General features: G+C 38.2%; 1 protein-coding gene across 3 annotated transcripts in view; it reads right to left on the reverse strand.

The window, feature by feature from the left end:
• Window positions 1-22,428, reverse strand: part of dock8 (dedicator of cytokinesis 8) — a 173,447-nt gene that overhangs the window by 10,685 nt on the left and 140,334 nt on the right. For all 3 annotated transcript variants that reach the window (XM_062025731.1, XM_062025730.1, XM_062025732.1), the window contains 4 exons: window positions 22,318-22,407; window positions 20,621-20,857; window positions 20,394-20,537; window positions 15,878-15,984 (listed from right to left, as the gene is read on the reverse strand). In XM_062025731.1, coding sequence (XP_061881715.1) covers window positions 15,878-15,984; window positions 20,394-20,537; window positions 20,621-20,857; window positions 22,318-22,407 — 578 coding nt within the window. The remainder of the gene's footprint in view (window positions 1-15,877; window positions 15,985-20,393; window positions 20,538-20,620; window positions 20,858-22,317; window positions 22,408-22,428) is intronic.

Genomic DNA, 22,428 nt, shown 5'->3' on the forward strand with positions numbered 1-22,428 from the left:
ACACTAGGTGTGGTGAAATTTGTCTTCTTCATTTGACCCATCCCTTGATCACCCCCTGGGAGGTGAGGGGAGCAGTGGGCAGCAGCGGCGCCGCACCCGGTAATAATTTGTGGTGATTTAACCCCCAGTTCCAATCCTTGATGCTGAGAGTCAAGCAGGGAAGAAAGATGGTATGAGCTTTTAAACATAACCCGTTAACTGCTGCCAATCAAATGGTGAATAAGATACTCTTTAGGGTTCATATGTTTGTAAATCTGACTGTGATGAAGTCAGTGCCTCACCAGCCATTAACCTCACCGCACGTCACTGGGCACTAGCATTTACTTAATTTAAGAATATTTTTCAACATATTTAGCAAAAAGGTCAAAAAAAAAAATTCTACCAGAAAAGTGCACTTGTTATTAGTGAGAATATACTTATTTTAAGGTATTTTTGGGTTCATTGAGGTTAGCTAATTTTACTTGTTTTGGAAAGTATTGACAAGCCGAATTTTCTTGTTCTATTGGCAGATAATTTTGCTTAGTTCAAATGAAATACCCCTCATTTTTGTATTTTTTGTCCTTGTTTTTAAACACTGACTTTTTGCAGTGTAGAAAGCTTGCTTCTGTGTCTCTATGTCACAAACCACACCCACTCTTGCCTCGTCTTCCGGGAGCTGCTGTGACAAAGTCCCTATGATTACTGTAATGAGCCATATGTACTCAAAGGCGCATCCGTCCAACCATTGGAATAATTTATAGATAGTCCGGATTTACGGAACTTTGGAAATAGCATTGCACATCCTATAAAATAAAACAGATTCAATGTGAAACTTTTAATTATAATAATTAAGGAACGGTCGCAACGGTATTTTGCCACGGTCTGTTATAGGGTTTACAGCAGTGGTGTCCAAAGTGAAGTGAAGTGAATTATATTTATATAGCGCTTTTCTCTAGTGACTCAAAGCGCTTTTTTTACATAGTGAAACCCAATATCTAAGTTACATTTAAACCAGTGTGGGTGGCACTGGGAGCAGGTGGGTAAAGTGTCTTGCCCAAGCACACAACGGCAGTGACTCGGATGGCGGAAGCGGGGATCGAACCTGGAACCCTCAAGTTGCTGGCACGGCCACTCAACTAACCGAGCTATACCGCCCCGTTAAGGAACGGCCACTACGGTATTTATCCACGGTCTGTTATAGGGTTTACAGCAGTGGTGTCCAAATTGTCGCCAAGGACCTTTGCAGCCAACAACCGTTTTTTTTATTGGCCAACACATTCTACGGACAAAATAAACAAGTACCAGATTAGAACATTACAAAAAAAACTTCAAAAAGTTAAAACCCTACCAAAAATAGGCCCTGAAAACCAAAGTGGCCGACGAGCTGTGCATCTTACTGTATGTATATGGTCTTTGATGAGCCACATGTCCTGTCATGATGAACATGTTTACAAACATGTGTGACTGATACAGATCAAGTGTAGGACACTTTTGATGTTATAGCACCAAATAAAGGGAAATGTTCTTCTTTTCTAATTTACTATTTGGCTCATCTCAGTTCATATTCCTTTCTGCAAAGCTAAAAAAAACAATTATATCTGCAGGTCAAATGTAGTGTGACTTTTTTAATCCAGCCGATGGCGCCCTTATGAAACACAAACACAATACAGCCAGTGAGTGTGCCACACACTCATTGAGGCATCATTTATACATCGCTACTGAATTGCTTTGTTACTATGACAAAAAGCTAAGTTGTGGATGTTTTGTTCGGATAGTTTAGCATATATTGATTAACTTACATTAGTTTTAGTTAGAGATGTCCGATAATATCGGACTGCCGATATTATCCAATGCTTTAAAGCGTAATACCGGAAATTATCGGTATCGGTTTCATTAAGTAAGATTTATGACTTTTTAAAACGCCGCTGTACGGCGTGGTACACGGAAGTAGGGAGAAGTACAGAGCGCCAATAAACCTTAAAGGCTCTGCCCTTGCGTGCCGGCCCAATCACATAATATGTACGGCTTTTCACACACACAAGTGAATGCAATGCATACTTGGTCAACAGCCATACAGGTCACACTGAGGGTGACCGTATAAACAACTTTAACACTGTTACAAATATGCGCCACACTGTGAACCCACACCAAACAAGAATGACAAACACATTTCGGGAGAACATCCGCACCGTAACACAACATAAACACAACAGAACAAATACCCAGAACCCCTTGCAGCACTAACTCTTCCGGGACGCTACAATATACCCCCCCTCCGAACCCCCCCACCTCAACCTCCTCATGCTCTCTCAGGGAGAGCATGTCCCAAATTCCAAGCTGCTGTTTTGAGGCATGTTAAAAAAAAGAATGCACTTTGTGACTTCAATAATAAATATGGCAGTGCCATGTTGGCATTTTTTTTCCATAACTTGAGTTGCTTTATTTTGGAAAACCTTGTTACATTGTTTAATGCATCCAGCGGGGCATCACAACAAAATTAGGCATAATAATGTTTTAATTCCATGACTGTATGTATCGGTTCATATCGGAATCGGTAATTAAGAGTTGGACAATATCGGAATATCGGATACCGGCAAAAAAGCCATTATCGGACAACTCTAGTTTTAGTATCTTAAATGTATCTGAGTGATCCTAGCAGCCTTTAATTTTTCTGTATGCAGCAGTTTCTGGAAAAAAGACACGTTTCATAGGTGAGTCTATTTCTCGCCATTGCCAAATGGAAGCGTGTCAAGGAGGAGTAGCACTGTACTGAGCCAAGAAGGCACAAGACAGAGGAAAAGGGGTATTAGTTAAAGACCGTACTTTTATTTTGATATACCGTATTTTTCGGATTATAAATCACAGTTTTTTTTCATAGTTTGGCCGGGGGTGCAATTTATACTCTGGAGCGATTTATGTGTGAAATTATTAACACATTACCGTAAAATATCAAATAATATTATTTAGCTCATTCACGTAAGAGACTAGGCGTATATCAGCAATCGTCACACACACACACACGCGTCAACCACGTATAGCATGTTCTATATGTTATAGTTATTTGAATGACTCTTACCATAATATGTTACGTTAACATACCAGGCACGTTCTCAGTTGGTTATTTATGCGTCATATAACGTACACTTATTCAGCCTGTTGTTCACTATTCTTTATTTATTTGAAATTGCCTTTCAAATGTCTATTCTTGGTGTTGGGTTTTTTCAAATAAATTTTCCCAAAAAATGCGACTTATACTCCAGTGCGACTTATATATGTTTTTTTCCTTCTTTATTATGCATTTTCGGCCGGTGCGATTTATACTCCGGAGCGATTTATACTCCGGAGCGATTTATAATCCGAGAAATACGGTGCCTTATTTTGGCAATGTGTCTACATTGAACTTCGTAATTTACCACTAGTTACATTATTAACAACACTTTAAATTGTTTTTTTTTATTTATCCAATTGGAAATTTAAATGCTAGGGAAAATCAAAGAGATAATGTAATGTGTGGTGGTTGTCTGGTGGCAGGCAACACTTGCTAACTTTGTAAAGAGGCATATTTGTTTAATACAACCTTCATATTGGTGGACAAACTAATTTCTTATTTAGGAAATTATATGTTAAAAAGTGTTCAATTCATCACTATACATATATTTCTAACACATAACACACTTGCTTTTAATATCTATCCCAGGATCAATCAACTTATAACAGTATCAGTCCTCAGTCAATGACTGGCTTAACGCACTTTAAGCTGATTTGTTGCAAGGCCTTCAATGATACAGCATTAGTTTATGCCTAATAATAGGACATGAAAAAACACCACTCAAGTGTTCCCAGTCACAAAAAGATTCCCCCGTCTGGGTTTTAGCGTACAAAATGAACGTTTTCGGAAATTGCAGTAAATATTTGCCAAACTGCTTGTAGCAATTAAGGCTGCCGGAATGTGACACAAAGCTTTGAAAATTAAAACCACCTTTTTGGAGGCACACAACACAGACACGGATGCAGACACACACACTTTTCTTCCACCAAAATAACTGAAACAGATGCACTACAGCGGGTAAAATTGTTCCGATCATGCCTTGACTATTGAAAATATAATGAATCTCTTGGGAACAATGAGGTTCTATTATAAGGAATACAAGCCTTGACACAATCTCTTTATACAGGTATTAACATTTATTTTCAACCTACATACTCCTAAAGTCAAACAGATTCAGGAAAAAAATAAAAATGTGTGTGTCTCTTACTTTTTCTTTTGACTTTTTGTGACTTTTAAGCTCAGAATACACACACCGGACGTTATGTTAAGTAAGCAGCCGTCACTCGTCGAAGTCAAAGTAGAATGTTTTTGAGGTTTCACTTCCTTTACAGTTGTGTGGCAATTAAGAATATTTAAAATATGTTATGCACTTGAAGTATACGTTTAGGATTGTGTCATGAAGGCAAAACCTCCAAAACTACCCTAGCAAGATTAGTCTGATCCGTATATACACGCCCAACCACTCCACAGAGTTAATGCTGCCAGGGGTTTGAGTACTTGTTCTGTTGTGTTACGGTGCGGATGTTCTCCCGAAATGTGTTTGTCATTCTTGTTTGGTGTGGGTTCACAGTGTGGCGCATATTTGTAACAGTGTTAAAGTTGTTTATACGGCAACCCTCAGTGTGACCTGTATGGCTGTTGACCAAGTATGCGTTGCATTCACTTGTGTGTATGAAAAGCTGTAGATATTATGTAATTGGGCCGGCACGCAAAGGCAGTTGCCTTTAAGGTTTATTGGCGCTCTGTACTTCTCCCTACGTCCGTGTACACAGCGGCGTTTTAAAAAGTCATAAATTTTACTTTGTGAAACCGATACCGATAATTTACGATATTACATTTTAAAGCATTTATCGGCCGATAATATCTGCAGTCCGATATTATCGGACATCTCTAATTCGGGTGTTACCATTTAGTGGTCAATTGTACGGAATATGTACTGTACTGTGCAATCTACTAATAAAAGTCTCAATCAATCAATCAAAATGGGGGCCGGGGAAGAAGGGGAGTGGTCAGCGGGACTTAAATGAGATAAGTGTGTGTGTACTGTTGTGTTGTTGCTTGCCAGAAATAGAAAAATAAAATAGTCTTACTGCAAGGCAAACTGTCTCCTTTTCCACGAGTCAAGTCAAGTCAGTGCCATCACGCCCGCCTTTTATGTATTGATGGACGGCAGACCTCGAGACGTTTCGCAGTGTTACCGTTCAGCAGCCGTTACCGTTCAGCAGCCGTTACGAATTTAGAATGGCAAGTTTATTTGCGTCTGCTCCACTGGAAAGACAAACAGTATGTGTTTTACTTTACTTTACTGCGGATTAGCGACAATGCGCATCAGAACAGCGGTACGGATTGGTGGACAGCAGATTGTGACAGCAACCGTTAGGCACCCAGTGGAAATCCGAGTTTAGATGTCAGCTCATGGCGGTTCGGGAATTGGCCAGGCTCCGCCAAAGATCGTGTTAAAGGGGAACTGCACTATTCTTGGAATTTTGCCTATCATTTACAATCCCTATGTATTGTACACATGTCTTTCTTTGTCTATGCCAGGGGTCACCAACCTTTTTGAAACCAAGGGCTACTTCTTGGGTACTGATTAATGCGAAGGGCTACCAGTTAGATACACACTTAAATAAATTGCCAGAAGTAGCCAATTTGCTCAATTTACCTTTAACTCTGTTATTATTAATAATTAATGATATTTATCTTTGTGGAAACACTGATCATCTAAATGATTTCTCACAATAAATATATATAGAAACAGATAAATATCAATATGCAACACTTTATTTTTATATTTTCTCTAAGTGCACATTTTTCAAATTGAACATTTTCAAATGATCACTTCTTAAACAGTCTTGTGAAATCACAATATCCCATTTTAACTAGCTAGCCACTAACATTTTTCAACAAATCATGAATTACTTTGCACCATGTTTGTACAAATAATAACTCATGTAAAATACAAAAGTAAACTCTCAAATGTTTAAATCATGTCACACTTTGAACTGGACACCAAATCTGTTATCTGTTTCTTTATCAGTTAGTGGGAAGCCTGGCATTGCATGCTGTTAACTAGTGTGTTGTACTCTGGTGTGTAACTTGACACTGCAACTCTGAGTGAGTCTTGCAGATGTGCATCAGTGAGGCGTGTTCTGTGTTTGTTCTTGATGAAGTTCATGTCAGAAAAGGCTGATTCACAAAGATAAGATTTTTCCTCATTGTTTGCGGAACCTTTTTAATCTTTTGGACATATTTTCACAGCAATCTGGCCTTAAGCTTAATTATGATAAATGTAAAATGTTAAGGATCGGAAATCTAAAGGGAACGTCCTTTCGAATGGAATGCAAAGTGCCTGTTTTGTGGACAGATGGACCAGTTAACATACTTGGTGTTGTTGTCTGAGAAAATCTGGAAGATCTAGGCTCAGTAAATTATGATAATCGACTAAGAAAGCTGGACAAAGTTATGCAATTATGGAAAGGGAAATCCCTAACCTTGTATGGTAAAATGTCTATTGCCAACTCGTTAATTATTCCTCAATTTATTTATTTGTTTTTGTCATTAACAGCCCCATCACAAAACTTTTTTAAGATTTATGAGCGGAGGGTCTTCGATTTTGTCTGGAACGGCAAACCAGAAAAGATTAAAAGAAAGGTTTTGTACAAAGAGTATGAATATGGGGGCCTGAAACTTCTCAACCTTGAAGCTATGTGTCTGTCTTTAAAAGCATCAATTGTTCCAAAGATGTATTTAAACATTGAGTGGTACACAAATGTCCTGTTGGACAAAAAACATGTACTGTATCAAAAGAAATTGTATCCTTTTTTACAAGTGATCCCGTCCCAGAGAGTCTGCTGTGAAACATGGCGGGGTTCATAAAGGAAACAATCCACTCATAGTGGTGTTTTCAATTTTATGTGCCAGAAAAAACAGACGATATTTTGCAGCAGATAATATGGATGAACTCTAATATTGTAATAGATGGAAAGCCTTTCTTTTGGAAAAATATGTTTGAAAGAGGAATCATTTTTGTCAATGATATTATCAATGAGAATGGTAAAATTATGAAGTATGATGAATTTAGAGCTATGTATGTTGATGCTTGCTCAAGCTTTGCATTTTATCAACTAACTGGAGTAATTGGGAAAAGATGGAAACAAATAATTAATTATGGAACTACTAAATTATTAGTTTGTAAACCTCTAATAAGAAATTCTAGTTGGCAAAAAGGAACTAAAATAAATAGAAAAATATATAATTTTTATTTAATAAAGAAATCTTTGAAGGCTGCCTCATACAACACAAATGGAAAATGGGAGGACTTTTTTGACTGCCCGTTGCCATGGGATGCCATATTCAAACTACCGGTAATCTATAAAACCACTATCGATGTGCAAAATTGTTATTTTCAAATTAAAATTATTTATAACTTCTTACCCACAGGGAAAATGTTAAAATTATGGAATATGACAGAGTCAGATGATTGCCGATTTTGTTGTCAGGAGCCTGAATCCACCCTACATTTGTTTTGGTATTGTCATATTGTGTCTTTGTTTTGGGTGGAAGTTGAAAAAATGTGTTTAAGGATTGGTTTGTTTATGAAGCTTAATGTGGTTTCTGTTATTTTAGGAGAGTTCATTGACAATCATGATTTAGTCAATTTAATTATAGTACTCGGTAAAATGTTTGTTTTTAAGGCCAAAAACAGATATTCACTTAGTATTACTTTCTTTAAAACATTTATTCAGTATTTTCTAACTTTAGAAAGTTACATGGTTGAAAACGATAATGATGCCAAAAAACATTAAAAAAAAAGATGAGAAGTCCTCAAAGGCTTATTTTGAAAGTATAATTATGTTTATAGATTATATGATATCTGTTGTTGTGGTCCCTAATTTGAGTGACCTGGACATAATCTGGACTGTACATAAATGCTTATTTTGAAAATGTAATTTTGTTTATAAATTATATGCAATCTGTTGTGTTCCCTAATTTTTTTCTGTGTACATGAATGAAAGTGTGTGTTGCTGAGTCCGACTTGGACATTATCTGGACTGGGCCTGGTTTAAAAAACCCTTTAAACAAATCTAATTTCATTGACAACCTGGTCTGTTGAAGATAAGGCCCTTTTTTTAAAAATAAAATAAAATAAGATAAATAAATAAAAAACATTTTCTTGGATAAAAAAGAAAGTAAAACAATATAAAAATAATTACATAAAAAATAGTAATTTTAGGAAAATGTTAGTGGACCAGCAGCCTATACAATCATGTGTGCTTCAGGGACTGTGTCCCTTGCAGATGTGTTGTCTATGTTGTGGGAACCAGAATATTGGTAGCAGAAAGAAATAACCCCTTTTGTGTGAGTGGGTGTGGATGAGTGTGCATGGGGGAGGTTGTTTGGGTTGATCCACTGATTGAAAGTGTATCTTGTGTTTTTTCTATGTAGATTTAATTATTTTTTAATTATTTTTTATTTTTATTTTTTTTTTTAGAACAGGCCCGCGGGCGACTCATCTGGTCCTTACGGGCGACCTGGTGCCCGCGGGCACCGCGTTGGTGACCCCTGGTCTATGGAGTCTAATTTGTGATATACAGCAAATACGAGGTGGCTAATAATGACGCTAATGGGAGTCATCTATTGTGCCCAAAAAGCCCTCTAAAAACATCCAAAAACGGCCAACATTACTCCATTTAACATGTCGTGACCTGAATATTGACCAAGTATTAGCGATGTTGTTATTGTGAGCGCTAACGTAGAGGAACTACTTTTAGCGGCGCCGTGATCACAGAGAGGAAATTAGCTTATGCAGCTATTGACGTACAGAGACGATCAGCTAGTAAAAGTTATTTCTAGTTTATAAATCATGCCTCTCACTTGTATAGTAGAATGTTGTTGCCATAAACCAACAAGTTGGTCAACTTTGACTTTTAACTTATACCTGGAGATAGCAAAAAAGACAAAAATATGCTTGTTTGTGCCGAACTTTTTTTCTTTCTTTAACCTGGGTGAGGATTATGAATCATTTGTGATTTAACGGGAATATATAAACATCCCATCAGTCGGTATCCCAGTAAAAGCAGACATTGTACAGTAAGTGATTGTTTTATTATGTTCATAGTTAAAATTTCTTGTTTAGTATTTAGCAATAGTGCTACTTGCTGGATCTGCTTATCACTGAGCTTCTAAATGCTGTACATACACGTCTATATACATCCTCTGTATATTCAGGCTCAAAAATAGGTTCCGGATCCTCATTTGTCACAAAGTAGGCGTTGTTGGCGCTGAAGAAATAGTTGAAGGAAATAGCAAACCTTAATACGTAAATATTATATGTTATTATGAATGTGCCTGTTACTACATTACATGTATACTTACAGCATGTATACAAAACCTTGATGGAGGTGTTTGGGCGGTTTTTTTTTAAGAGTATCTTTATAGGGGGACTAGAGCGAACACCATTACCTCCATTGTTAGCTGACATTTGCTAGAGTTTATTTACAAGTTAGAAAAAAACTAAAACATATGTGAGCTTGTCTCACATAAGGATTTTGAGTGATAGACTAAATTAAAAAAAAAGTGCAGTTAACACCGAACACAAAACTTGGCCATCACTTGGTCATTTATCAGCAATGAAACCGGAGATCCGAGTGGAAAACATTTTCGGGACCGTCTAAGTGGTTTGAAAATGTGACATGTTTCAAATGCCTTTCGCCGTGTAAAAATCAGCAGCCTTAATGTTTGCACCCCAAATCAGTAATGTTACTGTGTTAACACCACCATTCACATATTCCTCCTTGACCTTCACAATGTGAACACAGTAACTACACGAAAATGGTGCATTTAAACATGGAAGCATCACGGGCTCATTAAGGAGCTATACAGAGGCACTGCAGTTAATGCAAAGTAGAGGGTGAAGGATAGGGATGTAGCAATAAGTGATAATAATGATAACCGAGATAAAACTCCCGGTGGTTAGTATTACCATTTTAAATTAAAATGATGGAAAAACCGTGATTGCTAACTTCACTGTGATGCACTCACAAACTGACTGGTGCTTGCTTAAATGTTAATATAAAAACATGAAACATTAAAGGCCTACTGAAATGAATTTTTTTTATTCAAACGGGGATAGCAGATCCATTCTATGTGTCATACTTGATCATTTCGCGATATTGCCATATTTTTGCTGAAAGGATTTAGTAGAGAACATCGACGATAAAGTTCGCAACTTTTGGTCGCTGATAAAAAAAGCCTTGCCTGTACCGGAAGTAGCGTGACGTCACAGGTTGAAAGGCTCCTCACATTTCCCCATTGTTTACACCAGCAGCGAGAGCGATTCAGACCGAGAAAGCGACAATTACCCCATTAATTTGAGCCAGGATGAAAGATTCGTGGATGAGGAACGTGAGAGTGAAGGACTAGAGTGCAGTGCAGGACGCATCTTTTTTCGCTCTGACTGTAACTTAGGTACAAGCTGTCTCATTGGATTCCACACTCTCTCCTTTTTCTATTGTGGATCACGGATTTGTATTTTAAACCACCTCGGATACTATATCCTCTTGAAAATGAGAGTCGGGAACGCGAAATGGACATTCACAGTGACTTTTATCTCCACGACAATACATCGGCAAAGCATTTTAGCTACGGAGCTAACGTGATAGCATCGGGCTTAACTGCAGATAGAAACAAAAGAAATAAACCCCTGACTGGAAGGATAGACAGAAAATCAACAATACTATTAAACCATGGACCTGTAACTACACGGTTAATGCTTTCCAGCCTGGCAAAGCTTAACAATGCTGTTGCTAACGACGCCATTGAAGCTAACTTAGCAACGGGACCTCATAGAGCTATGATAAAAACATTAGCTATCCACCTACGCCAGCCAGCCCTCATCTGCTAAACAACAACCGTGCTCACCTGCGTTCCAGCAATCGACGGAGCGACGCAGGACTTCACCCGATCATAGATGCGGTCGGCGGCTAGCATCGGATAGCGCGTCTGCTATCCAAGTCAAAGTCCTCCTGGTTGTGTTGCTGTAGCCAGCCGCTAATACACCGATCCCACCTAAAGCTTTCTTCTTTGCGGTCTTCATTGTTCATTAAACAAATTGCAAAAGATTCACCAACACAGATGTCCAGAATACTGTGGAATTTTGCGATGAAAACCAAGCTTTTTGTATTGGATACAATGTGTCCGAATACTTCCGTTTCAACGATTGACGTCACGCGCATACGTCATCATACATAGACGTTTTCAACCGGAAGTTTAGCGGGAAATTTAAAATTGCACTTTATAAGTTAACCCGGCCGTATTGGCATGTGTTGCAATGTTAAGATTTCATCATTGATATATAAACTATCAGACTGCGTGGTCGGTAGTAGTGGGTTTCAGTAGGTCTTTAACGTATTTCTCCCGTTAGGAACAAAGCTTATAAAAACACATTGCTGTCTAAGCATCTAAGCTATTCAAGTGAGTGATTGTTCTATAGTCAGAGGGATTGCATATGGAGATGTGTTCCAGTACTGCTGAACAGAATAGGACACCACAATGCCAGACAGAAATAATAATCGTAGATTCTGTTTGTTTCACACTTTTCATTTAAATCAATCTTAACATGCTACTGTACAAACCAATATTTGCAACTATAAAATCTTAGCTATTAAAACTGATAAAATACTCAGAATAAACTCTGTGGTAAGGCATAAGAAACACAAAACATGCAAAATAGTGGGTTTTTAAACAGTGTGTTTATCTACTTGGCTATCTATAGCTTTGTATATATCTAAAGTCTTCTCGTTGAGACACGATTCACGTAAGTTTTAGAAAAACCATGCACCACCATCCAAACCCAGAAATGGTACTGCAATCACGGTCAAAACTCTGTAGTCCCCTCCCCTCTCCCTGACTGAGGTTGCCAGATACACAGCCGAATCCAGCTCGATCGACTGGGCTACTCCAAGGAACTTCAAATGGAAAGCGACGAGTCCTACGCTGTAGGACTGACATATGGTTATTTTCAGTACTATTAGAAAACAAAGACTAAAACGAACTACAACCAACGCGAGCAATGGTCATACTGGTGTAAATAAAATAAGTAGAGCATGCTTAGCAGCCTAATGTACGCCCAAAACTAAAGAGGAGACATTTTACCAAGGTATGCCTATAGGCTACTTGTTTTAGACGTTTTAGATTGCCATATAACTTGGTAGATGTAGTCCACAATATGCAAACACGAATGTGGAATACTTTTATCATGTGATTTTGCTGTCTCCACACGTTTCACATTGCCATGACAGCCGTGCTAAGGTTGGAACGCATTTCCTCAGCGTATCAGCATATTGAGAACGAAATATGCACCGACACAACCCATATCCACATAGGTTTTATTTGTCGAAAATATATTTTGCCCTGTCAGTTCGATTACACATCGACATTCAGGCTAACGGGCATTAGCCTATATGTCGATGTGTATGCTTCTATTGACCGGGCTAGCTTGCTAAGCACGAACATACTAGCTTTGTTAGACCAGTTCATAGACTGTATTGGACAATATAGCTTACATACGAAATGTTCATGTCCATTTATTACAAGTAATAAGAAAACGTAAAATGCCAAACTTACCTATCAAGGAGGAAATTAACAAGTTTGGCGTCAGATGAAAACATCTTCTCCGCCTTCAATCGTCTCCATCTTTCAAAGGCAACCATTTGGCAACCAAATCGTAACGACGCCTTTTAGATTTACTACGGTCTGACATGTTTAGTAACGTTGCCAGTGGCAGTAGCTAGACGAACCTGGATGTAACACACTCACGGACTTTCTAATTGGTCAAACGGTAGAGGGCGGAACATCGAAATGAAAACAATAAGATTTCGGGGCTGTAAATCTAATTTTGAAATGAGCATATCCCGGCCATACTTGCCAACCCTCCCGATTTTCCCGGGAGACTCCCGAATTTCAGTGCCCCTCCCGAAAATCTCCCGGGGTAACCATTCTCCCGATTTCCACCCGGACAACAATATTGGGGGCGTGCCTTAAAGGCACTGCTTTTAGCGTCCGCTGCATCCTGTCGTCACGTCCGCTTTTCCTCCATACAAACAGCGTGCCGGCCCATTCACATAATATATGCGGCTTTTACACACACATAAGTGAATGCAAGGCATCCTTGATCAACAGCCATACAGGTCACACTGAGGGTGGCGGTATAAACAACTTTAACCCTGTTACAAATATGCGCCACACTGTGAACCCACACCAAACAAGAATGACAAACACATTTCGGGAGAACATCCGCACCGTAACACAACATGAACACAACAGAACAAATACCAAGAACCCCTTGCAGCACTAACTCTTCCGGGACGCTACAATATACACCCCCCATCTCCCGAATTCGGAGGTCTCAAGGTTGGCAAGTACGCTCCCGGCTGAACTACTGTTATCAGTTATATAGATATTCAAAAAGAACATGATTTATTAATGCCCTTTGACATATCAGGACCATTTAATGATGACTTGACATGCAATTCTTACATATGGCTCCTGTAAAGCTAATGTTTGCAACTTCCTCACAGTAGCATTTCTCAAAGCAAACAATATAACAAGAACACCACCGGCTAGCTTATGTTACCATTAGTGGTTTAACAGAACACATTTGTTTGGCAATAGTCTATATTTTTTCAGAATTACAAAGTTTATGTAATAAACATTTTTACAAGCACAAATAAAATGGTTGGTGTTTACGGCGGTCACGGATCCGGTCTTGTAAACACATACGCGCAGGGAGCGTGTGCACACATACAAAAGCAGTTAAAGACAAGCAATGAACAATTTACAGTCACGGTGTTATGATAGAATATACATTCAAGGACAACTAACCCTAGATATCCAAATTGTGCAACACTGGGCTGCACCCAGCAGAGGTGCTGTTTTATTTAGAAATCTCAAATACTGTACAGTAGCTTAAAAGAGTTTGAAGAAGAACAAAATGGGGAATTCAGACCTCCATTATGACGCAACTCCATCACTGGGGAGCGTTATTCTAAGACAAGATCATGTAAACAGGAGTTCAGGACATTAAGAGAGTGTTTTGTAATAGTAAAGGAAGAAGAAATGAAATATAATTACGATAAAGTTAAAATAATAGAGTAGGGGTGTGGGAAAAAATCTATTCGAATTCGAATCGCGATTCTCACGTTGTGCGATTCAGAATCGATTCTCTTTTTTTTTTAAACGATTTTTTTAAATTTATTTATTTAAAAACAATTTTTTTTTTTTAATTAATCAATCCAATAAAACAATACACAGCAATACCATAACAATGCAATCCAATTCCAAAACCAAACCCGACCCAGCAACACTCAGAACTGCAATAAACAGAGCAATTGAGAGGAGACACAAACACGACACAGAACAAACCAAAAGTAGTGAAACAAAAATGAATATTATCAACAACAGTATCAATATTAGTTACAATTTCAAAATAGCAGCGATTAAAAATCCCTCATTGACATTATCATTAGACATTTATAAAAAAATTAAAAAAAAGAAGTTCAAGACAAGCAATGAACAACAGTCACGGTGTTATGATAGAATAAACATTCAATGACAACTAACCCTAGATATCCAAATTGCTATTATTTGCTAACAACAACTAAAGCAGAGGTGTCCGAAGTGCGGCCCGGGGGCCATTTGCGGCCCGCAGCTAATCGTTTACCGGCCCCCCACACATTCTGCAAAAATTGCAAAATTGATAGCATTGCAAAAATTAAAAAAAACATTTAAAAAAAGTGGAATGAGGTGAAATCTAACGAGAAAAAGTTGCAATGTTGACACAAAGCTGCCATGCAGGCTGTTTTTTTTCTTCTTTTATCTGTTTATTTTTATTTTTTTTGCCATTGCTAAAAAAAAAAAGACAAAAAATGTCTTTTATAATGAATTATTACTTAAAAAATGTCACTTTAAAATGTTTTATGTGGAAAAAATACTGCATATATTGTGTGGTTGCCATAAAAAAACATCAAAGTTTTATTTGACAAAAGAGCATAATACAAACAAAATGATAGTTCAAACATAAAATCGACAGATATATCTGAGGTTGATCTCGTAATTTAAGTGTTAAAAGTAAAAAATGTATCACTTTATGAGTGGGGGACCTTTTGGATCCATAATATATTTAATATGATTTTATTTAACATTTCACTGTGATTACTCAAAAATATTAAAGAATTAAAATCAATGGTGTCCTGCATTATTGATCTTTTAGGGCTCTAATTACTTAATACTGCATATTTCAGTTTTACTATAAAAAACAAAGTTGTCTTTGACAGAAAAGAAAAGGCATAAAACCTTTTTTTTTTTTTTTTTTACTTTATATCAACCTGAAGTTGATATACAGATTTACTGTAAGCGTTAAATAAAAAATAATAATAATTTGACTTATTTTTTACATTTTAATGACTGAGACCCTTTATGGTCCCCGGGAGCCCTAAAGGTTAAAAAAAAAAAAAAAAAAAAATCCATATATTTTGTTAAGGTTTGAAAATGAAAAATATCAAAATGGCCCCCGCATGCTTAAATTTTTCCGTGTGCGGCCCTCAGTGGAAAAAGTTTGGACACCCCTGACCTAAAGCTAATGTGCGTGCATGTGTTACGTACGTGCGTAATTACGTCATTACATACGAGAAGCAGTAAGAGGGCGGGATATACTGTGTAAAATACATTGGAAAGTTGGTGCCTTCTAGGCATCTGTGTAAATGTTGCAAAAAGCCCCTTTAGGTTTCCTATTTTTCGATTTAGTGTGTTGTTGCTAGGTGGAGTGGGGTTTTTCCCCTGACGCCATCTTACCTCATGATAAACTCTTTGAAACACAGGCGCAGTTTATTGTGGTGACGGAAGAGCTTGGGGTCCGCCGGGATCTCATTGAGGAAGACCTGGGCAACTTCCAATGGGCCCTACAAACACAAACAGTCAAGGGAGTCAAGGTTTGAGGCAGCCAAAGAAAGAAAAAGACTCCAAGAAGGAAATAGCTTTAGGAGAGGAAAACACTTGAGCATAAGAATATAGAAGGGATGAGAAAGCTTTCCCGCTGTGTCACTGCTAACCCTGTATTTCCGAGCCATTTGCCTACCATTTGCCCAGTACGAGATCTAGTTAACCTAACGTATATTCGTCAAGAAACCGCAGCAGGCGTGCACAGCGGCTGCTTCATGACAGGAGCTGCTAAACAGCTCTGATTAACATAAGAAGAAGCGGGCTTCAAGTATTGCAGACCCAAACACAGAAAACCACCGAGGCTGATTACGACGGAGACTTGTATGTTTATGGAGCTGCTGTGCATTAGTGTGGCATATACAGCCATCAGGTCTGGGTGAGGGACCTGTCAGATTAGACGCTATGAGATAAAACATAAGGGGGCGGGGCGGCTGGGTGGGCGGGGGCATCATCATTACTCTACCATCCAGCACGCCAAGCAGGACCTGGAAGCGATCACATCAAACAGCCTGGGCTTTGGCGCAGCGAGCATGACACATGAAAGGAACGGCGGCCATGAATTGAAGTTTTAACTCGATCATGCAGGAGGTGGGGCGGGGGGAAAGGACGGATTAGGGTTATGGATGCTCAGGCTTTGATGTATCCTGTCATGTCTCCCACCTGCAATCTGCCGCAACAATGCTAATTGAAAATGTGATAAGTTAAATGGAGGTTATTTATATAGCTATCCTCAACACATTGTTTTCAAAGGGAGCACTCAGGGGACAAAGTAGTGATGAAGAGGCATCTTAATGCTTCAACGTCAAGTAAAGTGGGCATTTCGGGGTTAATATGACAGGCGTTTGAAAAAGAACCAACATAAATTGGACAATATGTAAAAAAAAATGTAATACGCTATATCTAGGGTCACTTTGAAGATGCATTAAAAAACTGTAATAAATGACATAGAATTACAGATGTACACACACTCAAATGTCAGATTATCCCAGTACCAACGATAGAAATGGGCAAACAAATGAGGATGGGTAAGAAATAGCCTGATTACTGGAGCTATTGGTCACACTAAATTGGCCCGAGTGTGTGAATTTGAGAGTGGATGTATCTGTGTTGGCCCTGCGATGAGGTGGCGCCTTGTCCAGGGTGTACCCCGCCTTCCGCCCGAGTACTGCTGAGATAGCATCCAGCACCCCCCGCAACCCCGAAAGGGACAAGCGGTAGAAAATGGATGGATGGAATGGTGCACTGAAAAAACTGAAATCTAAGTAAGATTAAATATCTCAAATAAGGGTGATATTTGCTTATTTTCTGTCTGATAAGATAATTCTTCTCACTAAGCAGATTTTATGTTAAAATCTTTTACTTGTTTTAAGGGTTTTGGTCCTAAATGATCTCAGTAAGATATTACAGCTTGTTGCTAAGATTCTATGACCTATATTGAGTAAAACATGCTTGAAACTAGAATATCAACTGTTGCAAAGCTGTGTCATCAACACTCACAAGTATAAAACTGCTTTTTCAAAGAAATAATTTCTTATTTCAAGCATGAAATAAAAAATCATGACTTTGACACAATTTTGTCTCATAATTAAAACAGATGACAGCCAAATGGACTTTGCCGTTTTATTTTCAATGAAACAATATGTACTCATATAGTAGTACAGTTGGCACAGTACAGTAAACTGACAGTTAATATTTAAACATTTCAAACAATTTTGAACAGAAATAGTTCATGCACATTCAGATAAATTCTTCAAAATTACAATTAAAAAAAATTTGGTCGGGGCCAGGCTGTAAATATATATATATATATATATATATATATATATATATATATATATATATATATATATATATATATATATATATATATATATATATATATATATATATATATATATATATATATATATATTCCTTGCGCACTAATTGACTGAAAGAGCACGTACTTGGCGCGATGATGTCATTTTATTGATGGGAAAATGCAAGAAATGTAATGCCGAGCGCATATCATTATGTCAAGATAATGGCACGAGCATTTACTTAATTTAAGAATATTTTTCAACATATTGAGAAAAAAGGTCTCATATTTGTTTTTTCTATCAAGAAAAGTGCACTTATTATTCGTGAGAAAATACGTATTTTAAGGTATTTTTGGGTTCATTGAGGTTAGCTATTGGGTTCATTGAGGGGACGGCGTGGCGAAGTTGGTAGAGTGGCTGTGCCAGCAATCGGAGGGTTGCTGGTTACTGGGGTTCAATCCCCACCTTCTACCATCCTAGTCACGTCCGTTGTGTCCTTGGGCAAGACACTTCACCCTTGCTCCTGATGGCTGCTGGTTAGCGCCTTGCATGGCAGCTCCCGCCATCAGTGTGTGAATGTGTGTGTGAATGGGTGAATGTGGAAATACTGTCAAAGCGCTTTGAGTACCTTGAAGGTAGAAAAGCGCTATACAAGTATAACCCATTTATCATTTATTATAATGAATTGTTTTGGAAAGTCTTGACAAGCCAAATGTTGTTGTTCTATTGGCAGATAATTTTGCTTAATTCAAGTAAAATGCCCCTAATTTTTGTATTTTTTTTTCTTGTTTTTGAACACTGACTTTTTGCAGTGTGTCTGTAAGAAATTGTGCAACACTGGGCTGCACCCAGCAGAGGTGCTGTTTTATTCAGAAATCTCAAATACTGTACAGTAGCTTAAAAGAGTTTGAAGTAGAACAAGATGGGAAATTCAGACCTCCACTATGACGCAACTCCATCACTGGGGAGCGTTATTCTAAGACACGATCATGTAAACAGGAGTTCAGGACATTAAGAGAGTGTTTTGTAATAGTAAAGGAAGAAGAAATGAAATATAATTACGATATAGTTAAAATAATAGAGGAATGAAGTATTGGTAATAAGAAAATTAAGACCCAAATTAAATTATTTAAAATTTGGAATTTGACCAAATTACAATTACAATTTCACAATACATACTTTATAAAAAATAAATAAAATAAAATTGCAATTTATGGAGGAATAGATGTAAAATAAAATAGATGGATAGTACTTTATTGATTTCTTCAGGAGAGTTCCCTCAGGAAAATTGGCAATGGGGTAAATGTTCTCCACCCGTTCATCATTTGAAAAATTATGACATTTTTGCTACTATTTACATAACATAACGCCATTTATTCACATTTATTTAATAATATCAATATCATATAATTATATATTTATTATTTCCTTTTTTTTCTTTGCACTATGGTCCTAATTAGGGATGTCCGATAATGGATGTCCGATAATAGCTTTTTTGCCGATATCGGATATTCCGATATTGTCCAACTCTTGATTACCGATATCAACCGATACCGATATATACAGTCGCGGAATTAACACAATATTATGCCTAATTTTGTTGTGATGCCCCGCTGGATGCATTAAACAATGTAACAACGTTTTCCAAAATAAATCAACTCAAGTTATGGAAAAAAATGCCAACATGGCACTGCCATATTTATTATTGAAGTCACAAAGTGCATTATTTTTTTTAACATGCCTCAAAACAACAGCTTGGAATTTGGGACATGGTCTCCCTGAGAGAGCATGAGGAGGTTGAGGTGGACAGGGTTGGGGTAGCGGGGGGGGGGTGTATATTGTAGCATCCCAGAAGAGTTAGTGCTGCAAGGGGTTCTGGGTATTTGTTCCGTTGTGTTTATGTTGTGTTACGGTGCGGATGTTCTCCCAAAATGTGTTTGTCATTCTTGTTTGGTGTGGGTTCACAGTGTGGCGCATATTTGTAACAGTGTTAAAGTTGTTTATATGGCTACCCTCAGTGTGACCTGTATGGCTGTTGACCAAGTATGACTTGCATTCACTTGTGTGTGTGAAAAGCCGTAGATATTATGTGACTGGGCCGTCACGCAAAGGCAGTGCCTTTAAGGTTTATTGGCGCTCTGTACCTCTCCCTACGTCCGTGTACACAGCTGCGTTTTAAAAAGTCATAAAGTTTACTTTTTGAAACCGATACCGATAATTTCCGATATTACATTTTAAAGCATTTATCGATATTATCGGATATCTCTAGTCCTAATACTGTACTCCTTCATACAAACAGTTTGAAGGTGCTTTTCAATCATCCGCCAGCAAGTTTTATGTTTATAAAAAGACTTCAAAAAATGGATCAATCAGTGCTGTGGCAATGTAGAGTGCAGCAGTTCTATCAGAACAGGACAACATGTCTTCATTCACAGATGAGCAAGGAACAGAACAAGCTAGCGTGATGTAGTCCAGATGGCGGCCACGTTTGTATTTCCAATCAAACACCTGCTTTATTCCAAGCCTAAAGAAACAATAGCTGACACGCTGCACAGACTGCTCATGTTTACCTGGTTAACAGTGGCTCCCACTGAACCTTGCAGCAACATCTGCAACATCACAGCATCAGGTTGCTCTCTGTGCGTGGCGACCGCTAGCTCCCTGGTCTTCTTCTGCATGTCCTCTATGGCCACCTCGATAGGAGTCAAGTCAAACTGAGGGGAACAACACAACACAACAAAAAAGCATGAGTGCAGATGGCCAACAACAGATGCGGATGCTGTGTATCAGAAACTACCTCCTCCTTCTGGATGATGTTGATGCGAGTCTTGACATATGGGAAGGCGTGCATGGTGGTGAGGATGGTTTTCCTCTTGTACTGCTCATTCAGCTCCCCCCGAGGACGCCCGCTCTTAGTGAAGGGCGTGGTGTACATGAAGCGCCGCAGGTTGAAGTTCTTATCGAAATTTGTCAGTCGGTCTTTCATCTCGTAGTCGTCGAAGTACGGCTCCACGTACGTTATTTGGATGTATGCCTGAAGAGGAGACGATAGAGACTGCTATACATACATATTGTTGTATCATTTCATGTTACTTGATGATTATCTTGTGTGATGACTGTATTATGATGATAGTATATATCTGTATCATGAATCAATTTAAGTGGACCCCGACTTAAACAAGTTGAAAAACTTATTCGGGTGTTACCATTTAGTGGTCAATTGTACGGAATATGTACTGTACTGTGCAATCTACTAATAAAAGTTACAATCAATCAAAAAAACTTCAATTATGATTTGGAGAGCATGAGAAAATGGAAAGGAAACTGGCTTCCTTTGACAACATTTATGAACAAGTACAGTACATCCGGTAAGTATTCACAGCGCTTCACTTTTTCCATATTTTGGTACGTTACAGCCTTATTCCAAAATGGAATAAATTATTTTGTGTCCTCTAAATGAACACTTGGTGTCTAACAATATTTGTGAACCCTTTCAGTTTGTTTTCAGAGCAAATCCCTCTACTGAGACAGCCCTCGCAAAAGCGACAAATGATCTATTGCAGTGATTCTTAACCTGGATTCGATCGATCGAAGGAGTTGTGAATGACTGCTGGGCCACAACATTAGGTACACCTGCAGACTGCAGCACGGATTTTATATTTCAGTCATTCACAACTCCTCCAACACGAACATTTTTGTTTTTGCACTTTTTGGCTTTTTATTAAATAACTTTTTTAAATAGATTCAATCTTGCACGTGGAAAGTTTAAGTGTGGGCTTTAGTTGATATAACACTCCAGTCAGGGGGTGTATTCTACAGCGGGGGTGCATTATCCAGCACAACAGCGGCGCATGGACTTCATTTAAAAGTAAAGGTAAGACCATAATAACGTTTTTTTATTAAATGTGCTTTTTTGTGAGCTACAGTTTGTATGTGTAAAGTTAAAGTTAAGTTAAAGTACCATTGATTGTCACACACACACTAGGTGTAATGAAATGTGTCCTCTGCATTCAACCCATCCCTTGTTCACCCCCTGGGAGGTGAGGGGAGCAGTGGGCAGCAGCGGCGCCGCGCCCGGGAATAATTTTTGGTGATTTAACCCCCAATTCCAACCCTTGATGCTGAGTGCCAAGCAGGGAAGAATGCTGGTATGAGCTTTTAAACACAACCCGTTAACTGCTGCCAATCAAATGGTGAATAAGATACACTTTAGGGTTCATATGTTTGTAAATCTGACTGTGATGAAGTCAGTGCCTCACCAGCCATGAACCTCACCGCACGTCACTGATATATATATATATATGCATATTGAATAACAATATAACAATAACAAATAGCCCAACACGTATGTGTGTGAATATGGAAAAATAAGGGTGGAATTGTGTTAAAATACAAATCTATTTATTTTGTTTTTAAATATGAAGAATTTGACTACTCATGTACTTTTAATAACTACAGTCATTAGTTGATTGACAGGGTAAAACAGTGTCGTACCTTGTTGGGGTTAAGTTGTTTTCTGTCCACGGGCGTAGAATCCTTGATCATGACCAAAATGTCCTCCCCGAAACACTGAGCGTAAAAATTCTAACAGTGGGAGAAAGATGT

The sequence above is a fragment of the Entelurus aequoreus genome, linkage group LG17 (assembly GCF_033978785.1).
Source record: "Entelurus aequoreus isolate RoL-2023_Sb linkage group LG17, RoL_Eaeq_v1.1, whole genome shotgun sequence".
NCBI lineage: Eukaryota > Metazoa > Chordata > Actinopteri > Syngnathiformes > Syngnathidae > Entelurus > Entelurus aequoreus.